Here is a 24559-nt window from a genome sequence, read left to right on the forward strand (position 1 = left end):
CTTATGCAGAGTACATCATGTGAAATGCCAGGCTGGATGAAGCTCAAGCTGGAATCAAGATTGCTGGGAGAAGTATCAACAACCTCAGATATCAACGCCACCCTAATGGCAGAAAGTGAAAGAGGAAAAACAGAGCCTCTTGATGAAGGTGAAAGACGCTTAAAGTTGGCTTAAAACTCAACATTCAGAAAAATGAAGATCATGGCACCCACTCCCATTATTTTTTGGCAAATACAAGGGGAAACAATGGAAACAGTAAGAGACTTGATTTTCCTGGGCTCCAAAATCACTTAGGATGGTGACTGCAACCATGAAATGAAAAGACACTTGCTCCTTGGAAGAAAAGCTATGATTAATCTAGATAGCATATTAAAAAGCAGAGACATCACTTTGCTGACAAAAGTTCATATAATCAAAGCTACGATTTTTTCAACAATCATGTACAGATGTGAGAGTTGGACCATAAAGAAAAAGGCTAGGCACCGAAGAATTGATGTTTCAAACTGTGGTGCTAGTGAAGACTCCCTTGGACTTCAAGAAGATCAAACCAGTCAATCCTAAAGGAATCATTCCCGAATATTCATTGGAAGAACTGATGTTGAAGCTGAAGCTCCAATGCTTTGGCTACCTGATGCGAAGAGCTGAATCACAGGAAAAGACACTGATGCTGGGAAATATTGAGGGCAGGAGGAGAAGGGGCAACAGAGGATGAAGTGGTTGGATGGCATTAAAGACTTAATGGATATGAGTTTGAGAAAACTCCAGGAGACAGTGAAGGACAGGGAAACCTGTAGTGCTGCAGTCCATGAGGTCACAAAGAGATGGACATGACTGAGCGACTGAACAACATCAATACAAATTGATGAATGTGCTAATTAACTTGACTTTGGTAATCATTCACAATGTGTACATATATAATATCATCACATGCATACATATAAAAATCACATTGTATAAGCTAAATACAGACAATTTTTATTTGTCAAGCATACTTTCATAAAGCTGGATAGCCTGAGTTAATTTAGAATTTGATGTCCTCCAGATAGCCTTAAAAATAAAGTGGGATAAAATTATTTTTAGCAAAGAAAAACAAAAACTCACCACCAACAGAACTGAATAAAGGAAATAAGACCTAAGTTTATGTAAGACGGAACACATACCAGTAGAAACAGTAGGTATCGGGAACATTTAAATGGAAATTTACTGTCCTACATACTTATATGTATATGAGTTTTAAATTTTATAAGAAGTAACTTAAACCAACAATAGTATATGTCAGAAAGCACATACATGGACTAAATTTTTTCTAAAATCACTTACTAAACAGAAAGTGATAAGATTGTTAATTTATATTAAGATTTGATAAGTTGTTTGGGCATTTGTAGGGCAATGGCTAAAGTAATTTTAAAGTTATTTATAAAATAAATGCAAATGAGACTTACGATAGTAATAAACATAATTCAGAGAGCAAAAGTTTTGCTGTGAAAAATTTATAGTTCAGGTTGAAGTAATAATGGTAAACATAAGATAATAATTTAACAAAACAAACAGCTGTAATTGTGTTGAATGTGCTTGAAATAGTAGCATACTTAAGATAGTAAAATTGCCAGACTGGTTTAAACATAAATTGTTTTATATGTGAAAAATGAAACAGTTATCAGGATATTAAAAGGCTGAAAGAAAAAGGATGACTAAATGAGTTTTTATGACTAATTTTAAACTCTGCAAGTTCCACAGTTATAGAAAGTGACACAGACCATTTTATTCCCGGTAGTTATGAAAATAGACACACAAAGTGATTATAATTATATTGAGAGAAGAAAGAAGCTCAGTAAAACACCAAATGACCCACCAAAAATGGATACATTAAAAACTTCTGACATAAACATATCAACCAGATATTGAGAAAAATAAAGAAAAATGATATAATTTACTTGATGCAACTACAAGGGACAAAGAATATGCAGCACTGAATGCTGATAAGTGGTCTGAAGAGCTGATGGAAATTAAATGCAATTCAGTTCAGTTTAGTTCAGTCACTCAGTCGTGTCCAACTCTTTGTGACCCCATGGACTATAGCATGCCAGGCTTCCCTGTCCATCACCAACTCCTGGAGCTTACTCAAACGCATGTTCATCGAGTCAGTGATGCCATCCAACCATCTTATCCTCTGTCATCCCCTTCTCCTCCTGCCCTCAATCTTCCCAATATCAGGGTCTTTTCCAAAGAGTTAGTTCTTCACATCAGGTGGCCAAAATATTGGAGCTTCAGCTTCAGCATCAGTTCTTCCAGTGAATTTTCAGGACTGATTTCCTTTAGGATTAACTGGTTGATCTCCTCCCTGTACAAGGGACTCTCAAGAGTCCTCTCCAACACCACAGTTCAAAAGCATCAATTCTTCTGTGCTCAGCTTTCTTTATAGTCCAGCTCTCTCATCCATACATGATTCCTGGAAAAACCGTAGCTTTGACTAGATGGACCTTTATAGGCAAAGTAACTTCTCTGCTTTTTAGTATGTTGTCTAGGTTAGTCATAGCTTTTCTTCCAAGAAACAAGCATCTTTTAATTTCATGGCAGTTAAATATTTACAAAAGAGACCCAATATAGACGCATATTTAGCATAATTTTTATGAAAAAAGTACTTTTCTACATTTCATGAAATTGCATATTTATCCTCATAAGATTTAGATGTCATTCTTTTTTCTTTGTTTCAGTTTTAATATTTTCTTTACATGGTCATACATCTGCTTAGTTCTGACTCCATATATGACAGGGTTGAGCACTGGCGGTACTATGACATAAAGATTGGCCAGGAGTATATGGATATAGCAGGGAACATTTTTTCCAAAGCGATGTGTCATGAAGGAAAAGAGGGCTGGTGTATAGAAAGCAAGAATCACAAAAACGTGAGAACCACAGGTGCTAAGGGACTTGAGTCTGGCTTCATGGGAAGGAAGACGAAAAACAGCACGGAGTATCTGAACATAAGAAAGGGCAACGGCTATGATGTCAAACGCTAGATTACAAATTGCACATAAGCCATAAATAATATTGATCTTGATACTGGCACAAGATAGGCGAGCAAGACCCATGTGTTCACAATATGTATGAGGGATGACATAACTCCCACAGAATGGTAATCGCAAAATGAGAAATACAAACGGAATCACAAAAATACATGCTCTCCCTAAAACAGCAAGGCAAATCTCAGAAACAACCCTGTTGGTGAGGATGCTGCTATATTGGAGGGGATTGCAGATGGCTACATAGCGGTCATAAGCCATTGCCAAGAGGACTGCTGACTCCATAAGTGTGAAGCTGTGAATGAAAAACATCTGGGAGAGACATGCTTCAAAGAGGATCTCCTTGAGACCAAACCAGAAGATCCCAAGCATCTTAGGGATGGTAGCTGTGGAGAGACCCAAGTCAATGGTAGCCAACATGGCCAGGAAGTAGAACATAGGCTGGTGTAGACTGCTCTCAGCCTGGATCACAAATAGGATAGTGAAGTTCCCTATCAGTGCTGTCAGGTACACAGCACAAAAGGGGAAGCCAATCCAGATGTGGAGTGTTTCCAGTCCTGGGATTCCCAGCAACAAGAAGAAGGAGGGGTGAAACTGGGTATCATTGGGAAGGGACATCCTGCTGGACAATGCATATGTCTTCAGAACTGTAGACTCACACAGTCTATAGGCCACCAGATAGTTTTCTGTAGCTTTGACGACCTAAAGGTAGTATAAGAATACTTCATTAGCTACCTTCTTTCATTATTACAGTCATCACCAACAGACAACCCTCATTTTGACCATTTAAAAATTCTGCAATCTCTAAATACAGTTATGCTATGCTAAGTCACTTCAGTCGTGTCTGACTTTGTGCGACCCCATAGACGGCAGTCCATCAGGCTCCCCTGTCCCTGGGATCCTCCAGGCAAGAACACTGGAGTGGGTTGCCATTTCCTTCTCCAATGCATGAAAGCAAAAGGTGAAAATGAAGTTGCTCAGTCATGTCCAACTTAGCATCCCCATGGACTGCAGCCTACTAGGCTCCTCCATCCATGGGATTTTCCAGGCAAGAGAAATGGAGTGGGGTGCCATTGCCTTCTCCACTAAATACAGTTATGGACATGAATTCCACTTGATTGAATGGCAACACAAGGCTTAAAACACAGGATGGATAATAACATTTCAAAAAGCATGTGGATTCATCAAAATTTATAACAAAATATTAAAAATTACTTTAAAAATTAAATTGATTCATTCATTAGTATTTAGTCATGAATATTATAAAATAAGGTAGGGATAATAGTGAAAACAGCAACATCAACTACCAATTATTGAGGTGCTCCTACTATTTGTAAGACTCTTTGCAAAAATTACACTTAATATTTTTAAAAAACACCTTTGAAGAAGAATACATTTTACATGTAAGTTGTCTAAAATTCAATGTGTTTAAAAGATTTATGAGAAGTTTAAAATGTTTTCAAAGGAATATCTGGGAGATTAAGCTAGAAAGAAAAGTAGTGAAAGAAAATGGAAGAAAAATAGAAATAAAAGCTATGCCTTATCTATGTTTTACTGCACACAAACATATAATATTCCACACATATTATACAAATACACATTTTTAAAACACACAACATCTACCTGAATAAAATATGTTAGTATTTCTCATTTACAGCTGAGTCAGTTACAATTTTAAACTATATGTCAAAATGCCAATCAAAAATGAGAGAGACAAAAAATTAGGAATATTGTTAAATTAGGTACATGACAATTCAATCATTTTCAAGGTTCCCTATATCTTTCTTTACATCTTCATTCAGCTTGCTTATAACATTTGATAGGAGATTTCCAAAGCATCTATGCATTCATGTGTTTAAGTATTTTGCAGTGAAAAGTTGCTCTTCTGAGTATTTGAAGATTCCATGGCAGCAATACTAATTACGACCATATTTTCAGTAAGTCAGTCAGGATATTATCTAGGTGCTGATATAAAGAGGGGAAAAATAGTGTAATAAACATTTCAGGAAGCAGTTGAGAATGAATGGTAAACCTGAAGAGAAGCAAAGTTAGCAGAAGGAGGCACTCTGTGGCAGTTGTGACAGAAATAAAGGCTATTTCCCTGGGGTTATGTCATTATGACAGACTTGTAAGTACTTTCAAAGGGTATGGCAATGAATGGCAGGAGGAGTGAAAGTAGAATTCATTTATGGAGGCAAGTTGTTCTGTGAATCCCATGGGTGAGCAAAAAATCAAAAACATTTTCCTTTCTTTTCCAGTATACAAATATGCAACAGTTTAAAAGCTAATGAAAGTTTACTTTGAGTACTAAAGAGTAGATTTGATGGCTAAAGGGTAAAAATAAGCTACTTCTCTGGCTTTTCTAAGAAGGAAGGAATAATACTATATTATTCCTATAATACTATATTATTTCAAATAATATAGTATTATAATTATATTATATAATATAGTATTATATAATAATCAAATAATACTATATTATTTGATCGATAATAATTTAAGTGAAAATTATATCTCCCTGGACATATATAATCACACCCTATGGTGGTACAGAAGGTAAATATCAGGGAAGTAGCCAGAAAGTGGTATGATTAAACCAAGTGGAAGACACATATAGACAAGGAATACACACACACACACACACACACACACACACACACACACAAATTAGAGTAGAAACAAGGAATATACAGAAAGGAGTAAGATCTGTCTTGTAAGCTATATAAACTTTAATGTTCCTGTGGACATTAAATAGTTTTGTTTCAGTCAGTCAGTTCAGTTGCTCAGTCATGTCCGACTCTGTGCAACCCCATGGACTGCAGCACACCAGGCCTCCCTGTCCATCACCAACTCCCAGAGTTTCCTCAAACTCATGCCCATTGAGTCGGTGATGCCGTCCAACCATCTCATTCTCTGCCGTCCCCTTCTCTTCCCTCCTTCAATCTTTGGGATTCTCCAGGCAAGAACACTGGAGTGGGTTGCCATTTTCTTCTCCAATGCACGAAAGTGAAAAGTCAAAGTGAAGTTGCTCAGTCGTGTCCAACACTTAGCAACCTCATGGACTGCAGCCTACCAGGCTCCTCCGTCCATGGGATTTTCCAGGCAAGAGTACTGGAGTGGGGTGTCATTGCCTTCTCTGAATCTTATGTTTAAATCATCTTAAACTTTCATTCCTGCCCATAGGTATTCTATCCATTTGATGTTACCATGAGAACACCCTGATATTTTCTCCTTGACTCCCTTGGATTTAAATTGGTAAAAATATCAGTATTATGTCCAAGCGTCTGACGGACAAAAGCACATAAACAGTAATGGAAAGTTCCATCAAACAAATTTTAAAAACTCCCTTCAAGACATAATTGAGATATATACTCAAGGTAATGGTGAATGACCTCATACAGGGTAAATATCCTTTTCTTCTGTGTCCATAAACATTGTAGGCTAATAGTGTATGTAGTGAAATACTGTACATATGAACAATCTACAACTGCATGTCCTAACATGCATGCATATTACCAAATGATGATGAGAGAAAGAAATTGGCTATTTATATAAAAATTAAAAATAGTAAAAACTATTCTAGATCCTAAGAAGTCAGGATAATTGTTACTTTGTGGAATACTGGTAGTCAGCATGAGTGGGACTACCAGGGTGTTGATAATGTCTGTTTATTTACTTATGTACTGGCTATACAAATGTAATCACTTTGTAAAATATTGAGCCATGCTTTTATGATGTGTACCTTGTTTATGGATATGAAAGTTCAACAAAATATTTACAAAGTATGAATTCTTTAGTGCTGACAAAATATGTCATTTATTTTTATATCCCTGACATAACTTAATACAGTATATTTCAGAAAGTTAAAAATCAATATTAAAATGATACATGGTTATAAAGACATCCTAGGCTAGATATAATTTGTGCTCTAATCTTGTTAATAGTTTCATGCATGTTATATGTTATTCATTAAATACACATTAATAGATGTGTTCTGTGTTGGAAACTGTCCTGAAACATTTCAAATTTGAGGTTTGTGCAATCATGAATAAAATGTTATGCAGTTGACCCTTGAACAATTTGGGGGTTGTGGTACCAACTTTCCTTTCAATAAAAAATAACATGTAACTTTATTGTTACCTTCCATTTCTGCAATTTCACATTCTCTGATTTAACCAACCTGGGATCATGTAGTACTATAGTATTTATCATTGAAAAAAAATAAAGGTACAAAGGCAATGGCACCCCACTCCAGCACTCTTGCCTGGAAAATCCCATGGATGGAGGAGCCTGGTGGGCCGCAGTCCATGGGGTCGCTAAGAGTCAGACAAGACTCAGCGACTTCACTTTCACTTTTCACTTTCATGCATTGGAGAAGGAAATGGCAACCCACTCCAGTGTTCTTGCCTGGAGAATCCCAGGGACGGGGGAGCCTGGTGGGCTGCCGTCTATGGGGTCGCACAGAGTCGGACACAACTGAAATGACTTAGCAGCAGCAGCAGCAGAGTTACAAAATTCAAAGATCAACTGGATATAATCTGATGCAGTACTGAAAAACAAGGATATTCAAAGGAAATGAATTTCTAAAAATTCATAAAGCTATTCCACAAATAGGGAAACAAGTTCTACATCAATGTTTGAATTCAATCATGTAATCTACTCTTAAAGGGCTTTCCTGGTAGCTCAGATGGTAAAGAATGTGCCTGTGATTCAGGAGACCCAGGTTTGGCCCCTGGACCAGGAAGATCTCCAGAGAAGGGAATGGCAATCCAGTATAGTATTCTTGCCTGGAGAACTCCAAGGACAGACCATAGGGTATTAAAATAAAATGGAATAGAGTTTCTCAGAATTATAAGACATCCTTAGTCATACATACATAGCATCTCTCAATAGCAAGATCGAATGCTTCCCGGTAATTGTCATCATTGTGTGAGGCAATTCTATAAATGTATTTTTGTAAGCTCTAGAAAGATAAGTCCGGTGATATTGAACATTTCATATTTTATTTCTATTTTATCTTCACATTTTCCTTTAAAGATGTTTGTTCCTCTGATTATTTAGTAAATACTGGTGATTCTTAACCATCAGCTTTAGCTCCTGTTATTTCTCATTTAATTTAATATTTCTAAATAATCTTATCCACATCCATTGCTTTAAAAACTTTCTTTATAATAAAGATTACTAAATAAATGTCACTAGTCCTCAGGACTGTGACAAATTCAGATTCATATAACCGAATTCCCGAGTAACTACCTTCACATTTTCACATGCAAAAATATTACAAATAGAATATTTCTATAATTTAGTCCCCAATCCTGCTTCTACAAAACTCTAACTCTAACTTCACCTTAATTGTGCTGTTATCAGCCTCAGTAAATGGTATTACTCTTCAGTGATTTGGCGCATCCAGAAATATGGGCATTGCTCTTTTCCCTTCTCCACCTGTGGAAAAAAGATCAACACTTGATTCTATTTCTAAAAATGTCATTAAATATAGTACCTTGTCTGCATCCTAACCAGGATGATTTAAGCCATCTATATTTTCTATAGCACAGTACTTTCCAGTGTATAAGAGCATGAGCTCTCATTCAGACTGGGTGTGTTAAAAGCCAGCTTCATGATGTATTCACTCTAGAGCTGAAAGTAAGAAGTATTACTTATTAGCTAGCTGTGTGGGTCTGCACAAGAACTTTAACATCTCTGTACCTCAGTTTCTTCATGTAGAAAATAGAAATAAGAAGTGTAAATAAATCCTTAAAATGATTTAGAACATATAATTCTTTCAAAACACTTTGAACTGTATTCCAAAGATACTAGCTATCCACCTTTCTTTAGATATCAGATATCAGGCAGACTTTTTTTTTTTTTTTCTGAAATGTATGTTGAATAGATTTAGGCTGAAATCCAAATAAATGCCTAGAATTATATGGTCCTTCCTAAATGTGATAATATTCTTTCCCTAAACTCCACCATTTGTCTCCTTTCCTCAAAACTTATCCCATATCTCTTTTCTTTCTCTTCCGTTCTTCTTTCCTTTCACCTATCACTATGTGTCCTATAGATGCAGCCTGAGTTGGGGGACAGAGAAGACTCACTAACTAAAACTATCACAACATTGTTAATCAGCTATACTTCAATATTAAACAAAAAGTTAAAACAAACAAACTGACCAGACTGAACACCAGGATCAAATTCTGTCTGTTTTGTTTCAGTCTGCTCAGTCTTTATGAGGAGATTTTCATGAGGAAATCTCCCAGAGCCAGTTTTGTAAAAGGACATAAGGTCTCTGAGGATTCTAGTTTCTAATCTGGTCCTGAGTCATGATTAGAAAGCCATGATTACTAAGAAAAAGAAGACAGAAAAAAGTGAGGTTTCTTGATTACCTTGTGAATCTCCATTAACCTTTCATTAACCTGCTCCATCTTACATCATACAATAATAAATGGAGCTCATTCTCTTACCATCTCAGATCTTCATTTAAGGAGATAGTACAATTCTGTGTTCAAAAACAATGACTCTCACGCCAAAACACTTCTGTTCTACTATTTATTTATTTATATGTTTACCAATCAAAAGTGATAATGGATCTATTATTTAACCTCTTCATTTTATTTTACTTCTTTTTCAATTGTTCTTATGTTTTACGATAGCACTCACTTTTCATTCATAGTTAATCTCAAACCTAATAATTTACTCCAATTCTTTTTTACTGACTTTGCTTGCTTGCTTGGTAAGGTGCTTTAGTCATGTCCGACTCTTTGCGACTCTGTGGAATGAATCCTGCCAGGCTCCTCTGTCCATGGAATTCTCCAGGCAAGAATATTGGAGTGGGTTGCCATCTCCTTCTGCAGGGGATCTTCCCGACCCAGGGATTGAACATGCATCTCTTGCATCTCCTGCCTCGGCAGGCAGGTTCTTTACAACTAGCACCACCTGAGACTCTTGGTCCTATTGACTTTAACACTGCAATCAAATTTTAAGTTATATTCAATAGGTATAATTAATAAAATTTTAATGAATTTTTCAAATATATCAATAATTTTAAGCAGATGTTCATAATGTGTTTTAGATGTTTCAGCTATGTCTAATTATTATATAAAAATAAAAACATTATTAGTGCATTTATTGACTTACACAGTCCTTTTGCCTTATTTTTTTCCCAGAAATAGCACCTAACTAATATATTACAATAAATGGACTTGCAGAGGCTATGTAATGCCAATAAACTTTTGGTGGATATTTGGCCAATACCCACAGTACTTAAGATCTTGTTTTTAAAAGAGGGTCCAATGTGTGGGGGTTAATAATTTGCTGTGCTTGAGTTTTTAAAACACTTTTATCTTTGAATTTGGAAAGAGTGACAGACTTTATTTTTTAGGGTTCCAAAATCACTGTAGACAGTGACTGCCACCAAGAAATTAAAAGAAACTAACTCCTTGGAAGGAAAGCTATGACAAACCTAGATAGCATATTAAAAAGCACAGACATCACTTTGTCAACAAAGGCCCATCTAGTTAAAGCTGTGGTTTTTCCAGTAGTGATGTACAGATGTGAGAGTTGGACCATAAAGAAGACTAAGAGCCAAAACATTGATGCTTTCAAACTCTGGTGCTGGAGAAGACTCTTGAGAGTCCCTTGAACAGTAGAGTTCAAACCAGTCAATCCTAAAGGAAATCAATCCTGAAAATGCATTGGAAGGACCGATGCTGAAGCTAAAGCTCCAATACTTTGGCCACTGGATGCGAAGAGTCGACTCACTGGAAAAGATCCTGATGGTGGGAAAGATTGAGAGCAGGCGGTAAAGGGGGTGACAGAGGATGAGATGGTTGGATGGCATCATTGACTCAATGGACATGAGTTTGCGCAAACTCCCCAGGACATAGTGAAGGACAGGGAGGCCTGGAGTGCTGCAGATCATGGGCCATGGGATCCCAAAAAGTTGGACACTGACTGAGTGACTGAACAACAGCAATCTTTGAATTTATATTCTGGAATTGAAATCTTATGTGAAAATGAGGCAGATGATAGGGTTTGAAATCAGACATATACCTTCATACCTGCTATACCCATTGTATCAGACTCATATACATTCACACCTGCTATACTCCTATCTTCCAAGAATGATATTTTGCCACTTGTTACCCTACCCTGGCCCAGAGACTGCTGCTGCTCTCCCTTGCCCTTGGCCTACTTCAAATTCTGAAGTTATCCACACTGGTAACCAGTACTCTACTTCATAAGACAGGGGCCCTGTGTTCCCATGCAAGTTTTCTCTTACCCGACAGTTATCTTCACACCCCAAAGAAAGAATACCAGAAGATAAAAAAGAACACTATAAATGCTTGAAAGAGAGAGATCGTTATGAAATAAAAATATCTCCTGCCGTTACCAATAAATATGAAATGTCACCACCATCAGCAATTTCTGGCCTCCAAATGTGAATGAGGGATCCCCAAACTGTGATCCAGAGGGATCTGCCACCACCACCCCAAGATGACTGCGGAGGAGCTGGGGGAATGCAAGAGAAATCCATCTGCCACTTCAAAATGTGAACAGGGAAACATGATTGGCTTCAGATAGCTGAGGTGCATATGAAAGGAATAAATTCAGTGAGCCTAGAGGCTTGCATCTTCCCATACAAAGAATGCTAAATACTGATCTTTGATGTTCAGACTGCCTCCTCCTTCTGTTGCAAAGTAGCATAGAGCCTGACTTCCCCTCCTGCCTTCTTGGAGCGGTTTTCTGAGTTACTAGGATGCTGACTTCTGGACTCAGAGTCCTAAACATTCCCACCAAATGAAAGAACTTTCTACTTTTAGGTCAGATGTCTTTTTTTTTTTTTTTTTTCAGTCAACACTATCAAAGAAAAACAAAGCTCTTTATGGCCCTCTTGCAATTTCTACAAGGACCCTGTGGGGGAGTGTGTAATTTCCTCAGTTTTGTCTCAAGGCAGCAAAAATTTGAAGCAACAGATGGAGCAGTGTTACAGCTCAGTTTGATTTAGAAAGCAAAGGAAAACGCATCCTTGAGGCGTGAGGGCAGATTGACCGAGAAGAGAAGAGAAGTCCCTTCCCCTCAATTTTGGCTCCTCTTATTATATGTCTTTTCCTCCTCCCCCTGGGCCTGCCCTATGTAAACTGGGTGAGCCAGGAGGACCTGAGGTCCTCACTTAGGTCCTTGGACCTTCCTTTCTATTTTTGAGGGCTTTTCCCTTCTTTGTCTTTTAGCCACCTCCATTCTGGACTCCTTTTTCCTATTCTAACTTCTTAACAACCCCAGGAACTCCACTTTGCACTGGGCTTCCCAAATTCTGCAGCCAGCAGTGGTTAAGACTGAGGATCATACATAATACCCTGAAAGTTCAGGGCACTGTTATGGACTGAAAGTTTATAGACACTTCATGTGTTGAAACTCTAACCCCAATGTGAGAGTATTTTCAGATGGGGTTTTTGGAATGTAATTAGGGTTGGAACAGGTCATGACAGTAGGGCTCTTGTGATGGGATTATTTGTCTCATAAGAAGATCTTCTCTGGTAGCTCAGATGGTAAAGAATCTGCCTATAATGCAAGAGACCCAGGTTCAATCCCTGGGTTGGAAATATCTACTGGAGAAGGGATAGGCTACCCATTCCAGTATTCTTGGTCTTCCCTAGTGGTTCAGCTGGTAAAGAATCTGCCTGCAACGTGGGAGAGCTAGGTTCGATCCCCAGGTTGGGAAGATCCCCTGGAGAAGGGAATGGCTACCCACTCTGGTATACTGGTCTGGACAGTTCCGTGGACCGCATAGTCCATGGGGTCACAAAGAGTCAGAAATGACTGAGGGACTTTTACTTTCAAGAAGAGGAATGGCCATATGTAGACAGCAAGGATGCAGATATCTGCAAGCCTGAAGAAACCTCTCAGAGAGAGCTGAATCAGTTTGGCCCTTGATTTTGCCCTTACCTGGTTTAGAAATGCCATTGAGCAAACTGTAGAACAGCTATAATTAGAATCTGAGCCTTTGTTTGTACAGCTTCTACATCTTCCACTGAAGCATTTTAATTCTATGTGCAGAATCTAGCCTCAACTATTTGCTATGGTGACTTTCCATCACAACTAGGAATTAGAGTGATGAACATAATTTATAAATGGTCCCCTTTTTCCTCTCAAACTATTTTTTCTAAACAACTTTTTCCAGATTCTTCTGAGGAATACCCTTGTTCTCTCCTTCAAATTCGTCTGAATTTTACCTGAATACACCTGAATGCATACTGTCTCCCCACTCACTAACAAAAACCTAGAAGAAAGAGGGGAAGAAGAGGTAATTATTTGGAGGGAAAATCTTTTGCTAAGCATAAAGGGAAGTAATGAGGAGAGCTGTGAGAATATTTGCAGCCAGAGCACTACCTAAGTCAGTTGTTGGAACCCAGAAAGTATTAAGAAAGAGAAGGAAGACAGAGATCTAGCTGTATTTTGATACTTCAACTCAGAAGAAGAGAGTTCTAACTTTATAGCGGCTATCCAATTGTGTTGGCAGATTGAGGTATTACTGCTAAAAGGAACTGAGCCCCAATGAAGTCAAAGAGAAGAGCAGAAAGTTCCCATACTAGACACTTACTTCAGAACCTTATAACACTGTGAAACAGGTGGAAATTTCTAAGTGAGAGTTGAAATCTTAGAACTTACAAGTGGGAAAGTGTACAAATGTCTGGTTATATAACTGGAAAACAAGTGAATGAATAATATCACCCTTTGAGGATTGTAGATCATCTGGAATTACCTAACTACATGTTAAAAGGATTATACCAGCAAAATAAAGCATATAATTTGATTTTTCTCAGCTCATCCCTATTCTCTTTAATCTGTTATCCTACCCAACATCCTGCTAAAACTAAAACAGTCTTAGTCAAGTTGATAAATGACCTCTAGTCACCAAACTGAAACAAATGCCCCTGCCCTCGTCATAATACAACTCTCATCAACATATGAAACTGTTGACCATTCTTTCATTTGAATCTTGATGGTATATATATCCAAAATAAATTAAAACATGAAACTGAAAAAGATAGCTGCTTTCCCATGTTTTTGAAGCAATATTCACAAGAGTTGAGATACTAAAAAAAAAAAAAACCTAACTGCCAACTAAGGATGGATAAAGAAGATGTCGTGTATATACACAATGAAATATTATTCAGCCAAAATAAAGGAGAAAATCCTGTAATTTTTGACAACATGGATGCACCATCAGGACATTAAGTGAGAGATAAGTCAGACAGAGAAAGACAAATACGATATGATATCACTTATATGGGGGAATCTAAAAGAGTTGGATTCATAGAAACAGAAATTAGAACAGTGGTTACCAGGGACTAAGGATGGGAGAACTGAGGAAATGTTGGTCAAAGTTACAAACTTGTAGTTAGAAGATGAATAAATTCTGGGGATCTAATGCACTGTATAGTGACTACAGTCAATAATACTGTATTATATACTTTAAAATGGGCTTCCCAGGTGGAGTTAGTGGTAAAGAACCCACCTGCCAATACGGGAGACATAAGAGAAGTGGGTTCAGTCTCTGGGTTGGGAGGATCCCCTGGAGGAGGGCATGGCAACCTACCCCATAGGTTCTTGCCTTGAGAATCCCCAGGGACAGAGAAGCCTGGAAGGTTACTGTTCATAGGTTTGCACAGTCAAACACTACTAAAGCAACTTAGAATGCATGCATACATACTTTAAAATCTCTAACAGATTAGTTTTTAAATATTCTCACCACAAAAAAGAGATAATTGTATGATGTGACAGTATTACCAACACTAATGTAATAAACATATTACAGTATGTAAGTATATTGAATACAGTTCTACACCTTAAACCAACACAATGTTTTAGGTCAATTATATCTCAATAGAAATCAATTGAGATTGTGAGGATAAAGCAATTTGTACATGGATTGTGATATAAATATTTATAATAAGAAATATTCAGCTTCAGTCCTTGTTTCTGGCACAGAGCACTTAAACTTGGAATTTCCTAAATGAAAAGAGCCACAAAAATGTCTTTTTTTATGTTAATGGAGTGACTTTTAGGCCCCACCTAAAATGAAGGTGTGGGTGGGAGAGATGGTTGCTGGCAGAGACAATCCTGTAATTAAGAGGATTGCAACTTTCCATCTTCACCCTCTGGGAGGGGAGATGAGCTAGAGATTGAGTTCAATCCCCAATGGTCAATGATTTAATCAAACATTACCTGTGTAATAAAGCTCCAATAAAAACACAAATGATGGGATTTGGAGAGCTTTTGAGTTTGTGAAGATGTGGAAATTTGAGGAGAGTAGTATGCCTAAAGAGGGCATTAACTTCCAAGGGTTTTAGGGACTCTGTGCTAGAAGTAGGGACTAAAGTCGTGTTCTCTTAAGTAAAAATTTTCTCTGAATTCTGTAAGCTGCTCTAGCAAATTAATTGAACCCAAGGAGGAGGTCATGGCAATCCATCCCCGTATTCTTACTTGAAAAATTCCATGGACAGAAGAGCTTGGTGGGTTACAGTTCATGAGGTTGCAAAGAGCTGCACACAACTGGAGTGACTTAGTACACAAGCACACAAGGAGGAGGTCATGGCAATCTCTGATTTATAACCAGTCAGTCAAATGTACAAGTAATAACTTTAACTTGCAACTTGCCACTGAAGTCAAAAGAGTGAGTTTAGAGTTTACAATCAACCTACAATCTGGTCTGTATGCTGGTCTGTCAGAAGCATGGATGATAACTGGGCTTGTGACTGGTATTGGAAGTAGGGCAGGGGAAAATCTTGTAGGAATGGATTTTGACCTGTGTGATCTGATGTTATCTCCAGGTGCATGCATGTGTGCTCAGTCTCTCACTCATGTCTGACTCTTTGCAAACTCATAGACTGTAGCCCATGACAGACTTTATTTTCTTGGCTCCAAAATCACTGTAGATGGTGACTGCAGCCATGAAATTAAAAGAAGAAAAGCTTTGACCAACCTAGACAGCATATTAAAAAGCAGAGACATTTACTTTATCAACAAATCCCTGTCTAGTCAAAGCTACGGTTTTTCCAGTAGTCATGTATGGATGTGAGAGCTGGACCATAAAGAAAGCTGAGCACTGAAGAATTTATGCTTTTGAACTGTGGTGTTGGAAAAGACTCTTGAGAGTCCCTTGGACTCCAAGGAGATGAAACCAGTCACTCTTAAAGGAAATCAGTCCTGAATAGTCATTGGAAGGACTGATGCTAAAGCTGAAACTCCAATACTTTGGCCACCTGATGCAAAGAACTGACTCAATGGAAAAGACCCTGATTCTGGGAAAGATTGAAGGCAGGAGGAGAAGGGGATGAAAGAGGATGAGATGGTTGGATGGCATCACTGACTTCATGGACATGAGTTTGAGCAAGCTCTAGAAGTTGATGATGGACAGGGAAGCCTGGCATGCTGCAGTCCATGGGGTTGCAAAGAGCTGGACATGACTGAACTGAACTGAAGACTGTAGCCTGCCAGGCTCCTCTGTCCATGAGATTTTTCAGGCAAGAATACTAGAGTGGGTTGTCATTTCCTCCTCTAGGGGATCTTCCTGACACAGGGACTGAAGCCCCGTCTTCTGTCTCCTGCATTGGCTAATATTTAATCAAAATGGTAGCTATACAATACTAAGAAGAGAGATTCCAATTTATGCAGCCATTGCTTTATACATCATGTTGCCAGGATCAGCCCCAGTCATCTCAAGGAGTTAGGATTAAGAATTTAGAACCAATCCCAAGAACCCTGTTGTGAAAAATTTTTTAAATAATTTTAGAAGGTCAAAAAATAATAATAATTTTCCTTTGAAAATAAACAATACTAAATTTGAAAGTCTGTGTCCAGGATCAGGATGTAGGCTACTTATATATGGTGATGTTCTATTTCACTGAAAAAGGAGTTGTTTCAGATCTCAGAGCTTTATTGTTCTTCTCTCTCCCAACCTTAGAGTGTTCCCAATACAACCAAAGTCTCATTCTGGAGGCTGTGATCACCAAACCATGAAACCTCCCACCTAAGCAAAGGGAGTTCAAAAGGATGTTAACTTCTCTAGAAATCTCTTCAGGTAAGTTAGTTTTTAGAAGTGAAAATCTTTTTCTGTGGTCAGCTGAGCACAAGAAAAAGAATGGTAGGTGGTAGGATAGGGGGAAGCAAGCAAAGCTTTCTGAATGAGCGGAGGGGATAAGGTAGCTGACTATAAGAATGTGTTGGTATAATCCTTTATGTACACTTGAGCAACTACTGCTTTCATTTTTCTAATACATTATTAAACATTCTCTGTGTGCAGCTTATATATCTTTTGATGCTTGTGACATTCTTTCTGTGCACTAGAGCTCTTTGCTAACCTGACTCTTAATCTATTTATTTATCTATCGAAATTCTCTTTGTGTTTTCTTTCTCACCATCAACCCTTTCTAAACCAATATAAAGGTTGGAGAAATGCCCCCATCTTGAGATTATATTCAACACAGAGTGAAAACTATAATTGAACTTAACTTCAACTATTCAGAAATGATCCCTCACCAGTTACATCCTAGTAAAACATAACCAAACAACTTGCTAGTTTCCTCCAACTAGAACATAGTCCTAATCGTTTCAAGTAGGACAATCTCCAAGTATGTAATGCAAATATCTGTGAAAATGTCTAAGGATAAGGGTAATCAGATGTACTTCATGATAAATATAATGAACTCTATCAAAATATTTATATGCAAATGAACTGAGTATCAGGATTTAAAGTCTGCCCTGATGTAAGAATTACCTGACAAGTTGAGATATGCAGAACCAAGTTCACTATAGCTCTCTATTTATCACGTTCTCATCAATAGGTTAATCAGTAACTGTAGCTACTTTTTGATGAACACATTATGACCCATGTAAACCTTGCAACAACCAGTGATATCAACATTTTAACTTCATTCATAGGGGAGGAATTTCAGACTAAAAGAAGAGTGATTATTTAATTAAATTTACATGGCAATGAGCACTAGCATTTGGCTTCAATTCCTAATATCTATACCTAAATATTATGCTGTTTCCCAGACACTAAGCTCTAAGTTAGCTGAACTCAAGTCACAGAAGAGAAATTTGATGATAGGATTCTACTTCATTTCTTTCCCAAATCCCCTCAATTTAAATGCCATCCCTTAATACAAGATTGTTAATCAACTATAATGCAATATAAGATAAAATTTAAAAAAACTCAATAAATAAAAAAGTATGACTTCTTATAACATCATCCTTCTTGATATGTATTTTTCCTACATAGTTCTTATTTCTTTCTCCATATCCCTTTTCTTTTTTCTCAATCTTATAATTTGCTTGCTTTTGACTTATTATCTTAATTCACAGTTTTATCTCCATCTGGGATCAAAGTCTCCTTTGTAGAATTTCTCATGCAATGTGTCCAAGGCTCAAGCAGCAATGTGACCTTTCAACACACACACACACACACACACACACACACACACTTTCATGCCTAGAAATAATGTTCTAATACAGTTTCCCTGTCTAATGCAGTGTCTCCCTGTTTTGCACAGGCATATGTCCCTTTTTTATGTATATGTCTATCCAACTCTCTATCTATTGAGAGACAGAGTATGTGAGTGTGAAAGAGAAAGAAACAACTCAATTACAGTGTGCTCAGACTTATTAAGCTGATATATCATGGTGACAACTTTGTATAGTAAAATTAATGGTAGATTTCATTTCAGAGTGACGTGTATAAATTAACTCATTTTACTTAACTATTTTGTGATCTTTTATAAACCTGAACATTAACATTTGTGTGTATGTGTATATATCTGTGTTTCTGTCTTGACAGGAAGACACAAATAGCATGCTCCATTTGTCTACAGTCAGCAGAGAAATGAAGAGGGAAATATACATTCCATACTAAGCAGACCCAGTTTAAGAAGATCATCCAGAGATGAAGTTTCCCATGGCTTCATTGATAAAACTTCATAAAAGGTTATTTTATGATGTTAGAACTAACAAGAAAGGAGAGACCAGAAGATGACTACGACATGAGGAATGGTTTTGGGTGGCTTAAATAGTGGAAGGCCAGCACAGATCCAAAGCTGTCTTACAAAGTTCTTGTTACATTTATAGTTCCTTTTAATAGTGTATTGTGTATGTTTAAGTCAGAAATGTGGTATATTCAGAATAATAATGGCTGTCATTTTCTAAAAGATAGCTTTTTTGAGATATAATTCACATACCATGCATTTCTTCTGATGTTTAAGATGTATTCCTACTTTGTATATAAAATATATAGTCATGAATCAACTAGTTTTTCTACAAAATAATAAAAAGTTTTCAGGAAATATTTTGTGTACTCATGTAGCAAGGGAACAACTTATCTTAAAATTATTTTATTAATTTGAATGCCCTATTTCTATGACTCAACCATTAACATTTTAAGTTCCACCAGGAAAGATACCTTGTTTAACTCATCTTTTGCATTCAGTCTTAGCATAGAACTCAGTGCAGATATGGTAGATACACAATGTTTGCTGAACTAAAATGTAAAATTCAGTTGAATGAATGGATTTGATGAAGTACATTAAAATCTTGTGGCCACGTTTTACCATGAAATTTCATAGACTTTCAGGCCTCTATGATGCAACAAAGCCAGCAGTTATAGTAGAAGTTTCACTGATCTCTTCATTTTCTCTGTAGGATGAGACGTGTTCTCTGACTGAGAAGATCTTGGTCTCTGAAATATTTCACTACAAAAAGATCCCCAAATGCTGGCCTCACTCAATGCCACACTATTTCATCCCTCCTCTTTCCTTCTTCTGGGGATACCTGGACTGGAACATATGCATATATGGATTGGTTTTCCTTTCTTTGTTGTGTATCTGACAGCTGTACTTGGGAACACTAGCATCCTTTCTGTGATTCAGACTGAAAGTAGTCTCCATCAGCCCATGTTCTTCTTCCTGGCCATTCTGTCATCTGTTGACCTGGGCCTGTCCACATCCACCATCCCCAAGATGCTTGGCATCTTCTGGTTCAAGCTGAGGGAAATCTCCTTTGAGGGCTGCCTTGTCCAGATGTTCTTCATTCACCTATGCACTGGCATGGGGTCGGCTGTGCTCGTGGCCATGGCCTATGATCACTATGTGGCCATCTGCAACCCTCTTCACTACACACTGGTGCTGACAAACAAGGTGGTAACCATCATTGCATGGGCAGTCCTCCTGAGACCTCTGGCTTTTGTCATCACCTTTGTTCCGCTCATTCTAAGGTTACCATTTTGTGGGCACCAAATCATTCCTCACACTTACTGTGAGCACATGGGTATTGCCCGCCTATCCTGTGCCAGCATCAGGGTCAATATCATCTGTGGCTTATGTGCTATCTCTATCTTGGTGTTTGACATTGTAGCCATTGTCGTCTCCTATGTACAGATCCTCAGTGCTGTATTTCAACTTCCTTCCCATGATGCCCGGCTCAAAGCTCTCAGCACCTGTGGTTCCCATGTGTGTGTCAGGCTGGCTTTCTACACCCCTGCATTTTTTTCATTCATGATCCACAGGTTTGGCCAGAATATACCACGCTACATCCACATCCTTCTGGCCAATTTCTATGTAGTCATTCCACTTGCTCTCAACCCTGTAATCTATGGTGTCAGGACTAAACAGATTAGAGAGCATGTGCTGAAAGTATTTTCCTAGAAAAAAGCATAACTCTGGTAAAGAATCAAATCTAAGAAGGGAGTGGCACTCTATGGTCAAAATGAAATATTTGGAAGCAATATAGGCCTATCTTAGAGAAGGCCTGTCAGCTTCCTTCACAAACCCAAATTTAAAAGTTAGAATCATGTCAAATGCATTAATAAAGGTGTTTTATAATTTCCATTGTTTGAAAATAATTCAGCCTCTTCACATGGAAGAAAACCGACACTTTGTTTTACTTCTACTATGACTGAACAAAACACATCACATCCCATAGTCACCATCAGTTTGAAACTAAACCACGCTGCCCCCACTGCAAAAGAACACAAGCAAACAAAAAAGATCTTTATATATTGATTTAAACAAAAATAAATGAGTTACGCTGATCATTGCTAGTTCTAAAATAACAGATGCTAGAGCACTTCCCATATGCCTGGAACCAACCCCTATTAAAAAGAATGCTGCTCTTGACTTTGCCATGTTAATGTTAGAGGATATAAAATTGACACTGTGTATATGCTATGTGTGAAGATGAGAATTTTCCATGAACAAAACTGAGGAAAGTTGACAATCTTTGTAAAGGTGTAGTTTTTTTCTTTTCTTTCTTTCTTTCTTTTTTTTTTAAGCTGTATTGTGTTGCTTGTTTAATGGATGAGTTCTTACAGAGTCTTGCTTGCTGATACTTCTTTTCAAAGAAACCCTTATTTTTTCAGCAGTTTGTCTCTGTGTTTTCTGCCATTCTGCCACTCCATAGAAAAGTTTTATCCTAATAGAATGTTGGAAGCCTTAGATTTCAAGTCCAGTGTTACCCCGAGTTTGTGTGTGTGTGTGTATTTAAGATGAAATTCTAATTCCATGTGCTATCACTCACTATTTCTATTTCTATATGGCTTTACTGACATTATTTGTAGAAAAGATTCAAGGGAAAATATGTTTGTAAATCTTGGCCAATAAAACTAAATTTTTAGCTATATTTTACTGCAGGACTCTCAGAGCTTTTAATTAACAAATTATTCATTTTAAATTTTGAAATTATCCTCCAACCATACTATGACACTTGTTCTATAGAAGGCACTTTAGCAAAAAAATTTCCACTTATTTTTATTGCAATGGAAAATATAATGTCATAAATTATTGGAGTTTGCATTAATTAACATCACACCATGAACTTGGGTTTATTAAAAACAAACTTGGGTTTTATTAAAAACAAACAGTTATGCTTTGGGTTTTCTAGAACCTTACTGTGGTTCTAGAAAATTAATTATCCACTTATTCTACTTACGACATGGACTCGAGTTGTTTAGCCTAATTTGTTATCTTGAGTGATTTGGAAAGTATTCAGTCTGTTTGTATGTTTTGGTTAATTCGTGAAGAACTGGTATTTAACCTTTATAAGTTTGGTAGAACTCACCAGTGTAGCTATTTAGGCCTGGAGATTTCTGTGTTAGAAGGTTGCTCACTACAGGTTCAAATCTTTAAATTGGTAAGGGACTACTAAGGCCATCCATTTCCTCCTGCGATTTCTTTGAATGTCCTCAGTGAATGAGTCACAGGATTCATATCTCTCTAACTTTACCTTTTACTCAGGCTGAGGGCTGGTGAGAAGGTTTTTCTAATGTCTATCCCAGTATCAGCTTTGGATCACCCCTTTATTCCTGTGGCACAGACAAGACCAATCTTCAGGCTCTCCACACCCCCTCAGGAACAGTGCACAGTGCTTTGTTACTTGAACCCAGTGATTCTGCTGGTGGACCTGGAGGATGGGGCTGTCTTCTGATTGTTCTGTTTCAGCCTGTCTCAGGCAGGTGTAGTGTTCCTGGATATTGAAAGTGCAGATTTCTCTGTGATTCTGCCCCTCCCCCAGTGCTGCAGGAGACTTCTGATGAACCTGCTTCAGCCTGGGATTATAGAGTCTGTTTCTACTCCTTTACCTCACAGGCAATGGATCTTCACTTGATGCTTAGGGGACAGGAACTGGGTGAGGTATAGTCCCCATCCTACAGTGGATGCCGTTCCCATCTACCAAGTCTGTTCCATGATGCAAGTCTTCTCAGGCCTCTAGTCTTACTTTCCAAGAGTAGGCTTTCCAAGAGTACCTGGCTGAGCTCTAGGGAGAAAACCTGAGCGGGTCTAAATTCTCATTTGTGTCGTACACAGACGGCCCTCAACCATTCTATCTTCTCAGTAGGTCTACACTTAGTTGTGAGGAGTTTGCTTGAAAATTTGAACTAGTTCTTTTTTATAGGCTTGTATGGCATATGGCATCTTGGCTGGTAAGCATGGACCTGTGTTTAATACATTTTTGGCTCTGCCTATCTTCTCTGAGGTTTTGTGTTGGTTAGTTGCTCTCTAATTTCAGTCATCTGACATTTTCGAGAAAAGTATGGATTTTGATTATTTAGCATTTTTTAAAAGTTTTTAGAGACACATCTTCTGAGTTTCTATATTCTAATGAAAAGCTATAACTTTTAAATCATGTTACTCCTTTAAGTGGAAGGACCTTTATGTGTTCATTCTGTTTCCTACAACAGTATTTCTCAAAGCTTGGACCACTGACTCATAAGTACTCAGTATGATCTATCAAAATAAAATAGGATTTTATTTATGAGATATGTGACAGAAGTTCTGAATCTTAATAGCTTTAGAGTAGGTCTGAGCAATCTGTATTCTTAAGAAACTTTAAGCCTCCTTAATCTTGAGAACTATTATTCTGGAAAGTTGAAATTTGATTATTAATCAAAATGGTTCATTGCCAGAGGGGGGAAAATCAGATAATCTTTAGGAAGTGAGATGCTTGAATGTAGAATTGGCTAACTCAAAACTGGACACTTCCCTTTATCCAACACACAAGGGCATGTATGTGCACACACATAAACACACACACATACAACTGACTTGACCTAATCCACATTGACTTTTAATTATCTACCTAATGTTCCTGATGTCCTATCCTTCTGGAACACTTTTATGATTTTCTAAACCCCATAGCCTTGGCTGATTGCCTATTTTGTATTAATACTTCTATCATAGCACTTGTCACACTTACATATCAGTGTGTAATATAACTAGATATAGTGTAGCAGCTAAGAATGTATATCTATATATGGAATTACTATGAGATTAGAAGAAAATTACGGTTTTAGAGCTGGAAAAGTCTTCCAATTCTAGCTCCTCGACTCACTAACCCATTGAATATGAGTTTGTTGAACTATTTAATATATGGATATTTATGATAACTAACCCTAGAAAATATTATAAGAGTTAAGTCATTATGTATATAAAATACAAAATGAAGAGCTTGGAACCTAGCAAATGCTTGATAAATGCTGATTCACTTCCCATTTTTAGCTTGAATGGTGAAGTACTTGACTAAAATATTTCCCCATTGGTCAACTAATATCTCTGTGCACAACTGAAGCTGAATTTTAGCTGCATCTGTGGATTACCTAGGGAACTTGAAAATATGAATGCCTGAACATGATCCCTCATAGTTTTACTTTCTCTAGATTTTCATTTACATAGAACCATACAGTATGTATTCTCTTGTGTCTGACTTATCAGTTAGCATGATGCCTATGAGATTTACCCATGCAAACCTGTGTGGTGTGTGCTCAGTTGCATTTGACTCTTTGCAACCCCATGGTTGCCACCCACCAGGATACTCTACCCGTGGGATTTCCCAGGCAAGAATACTAGAGTGGGTTGCCATTTCCTTCTCCAGGGGGTCTTCCTGGCTCTTGAGCATCTCTTGCATCTCCTGCATTGGCAGGCAGACTCTTTACCACTGAGCCACATGGGAAGCCCCATGTGAACCTTGAAGACATCAAGAAAAGCAAAATT

At 37.6% G+C, this 24559-nt stretch overlaps 2 protein-coding genes across 2 annotated transcripts; one reads left to right on the forward strand and one right to left on the reverse strand.

The window, feature by feature from the left end:
* Positions 1–2684: 2684 nt before the first annotated feature.
* On the reverse strand, positions 2685–3641 carry LOC112579344 (olfactory receptor 52E2-like). Its single transcript, XM_045162880.1, has one exon. It carries the CDS (start codon positions 3639–3641, stop codon positions 2685–2687), a length of 957 nt encoding a protein of 318 aa, XP_045018815.1.
* Positions 3642–19786: 16145 nt separating this feature from the next.
* Positions 19787–20719, forward strand: LOC112579464 (olfactory receptor 52E1-like). Its single transcript, XM_025265907.2, has one exon. It carries the CDS (start codon positions 19787–19789, stop codon positions 20717–20719), a length of 933 nt encoding a protein of 310 aa, XP_025121692.2.
* The last annotated feature ends 3840 nt before the right edge of the window (positions 20720–24559 follow it).

Source organism: Bubalus bubalis, chromosome 16 (genome assembly GCF_019923935.1).
Source record: "Bubalus bubalis isolate 160015118507 breed Murrah chromosome 16, NDDB_SH_1, whole genome shotgun sequence".
NCBI lineage: Eukaryota > Metazoa > Chordata > Mammalia > Artiodactyla > Bovidae > Bubalus > Bubalus bubalis.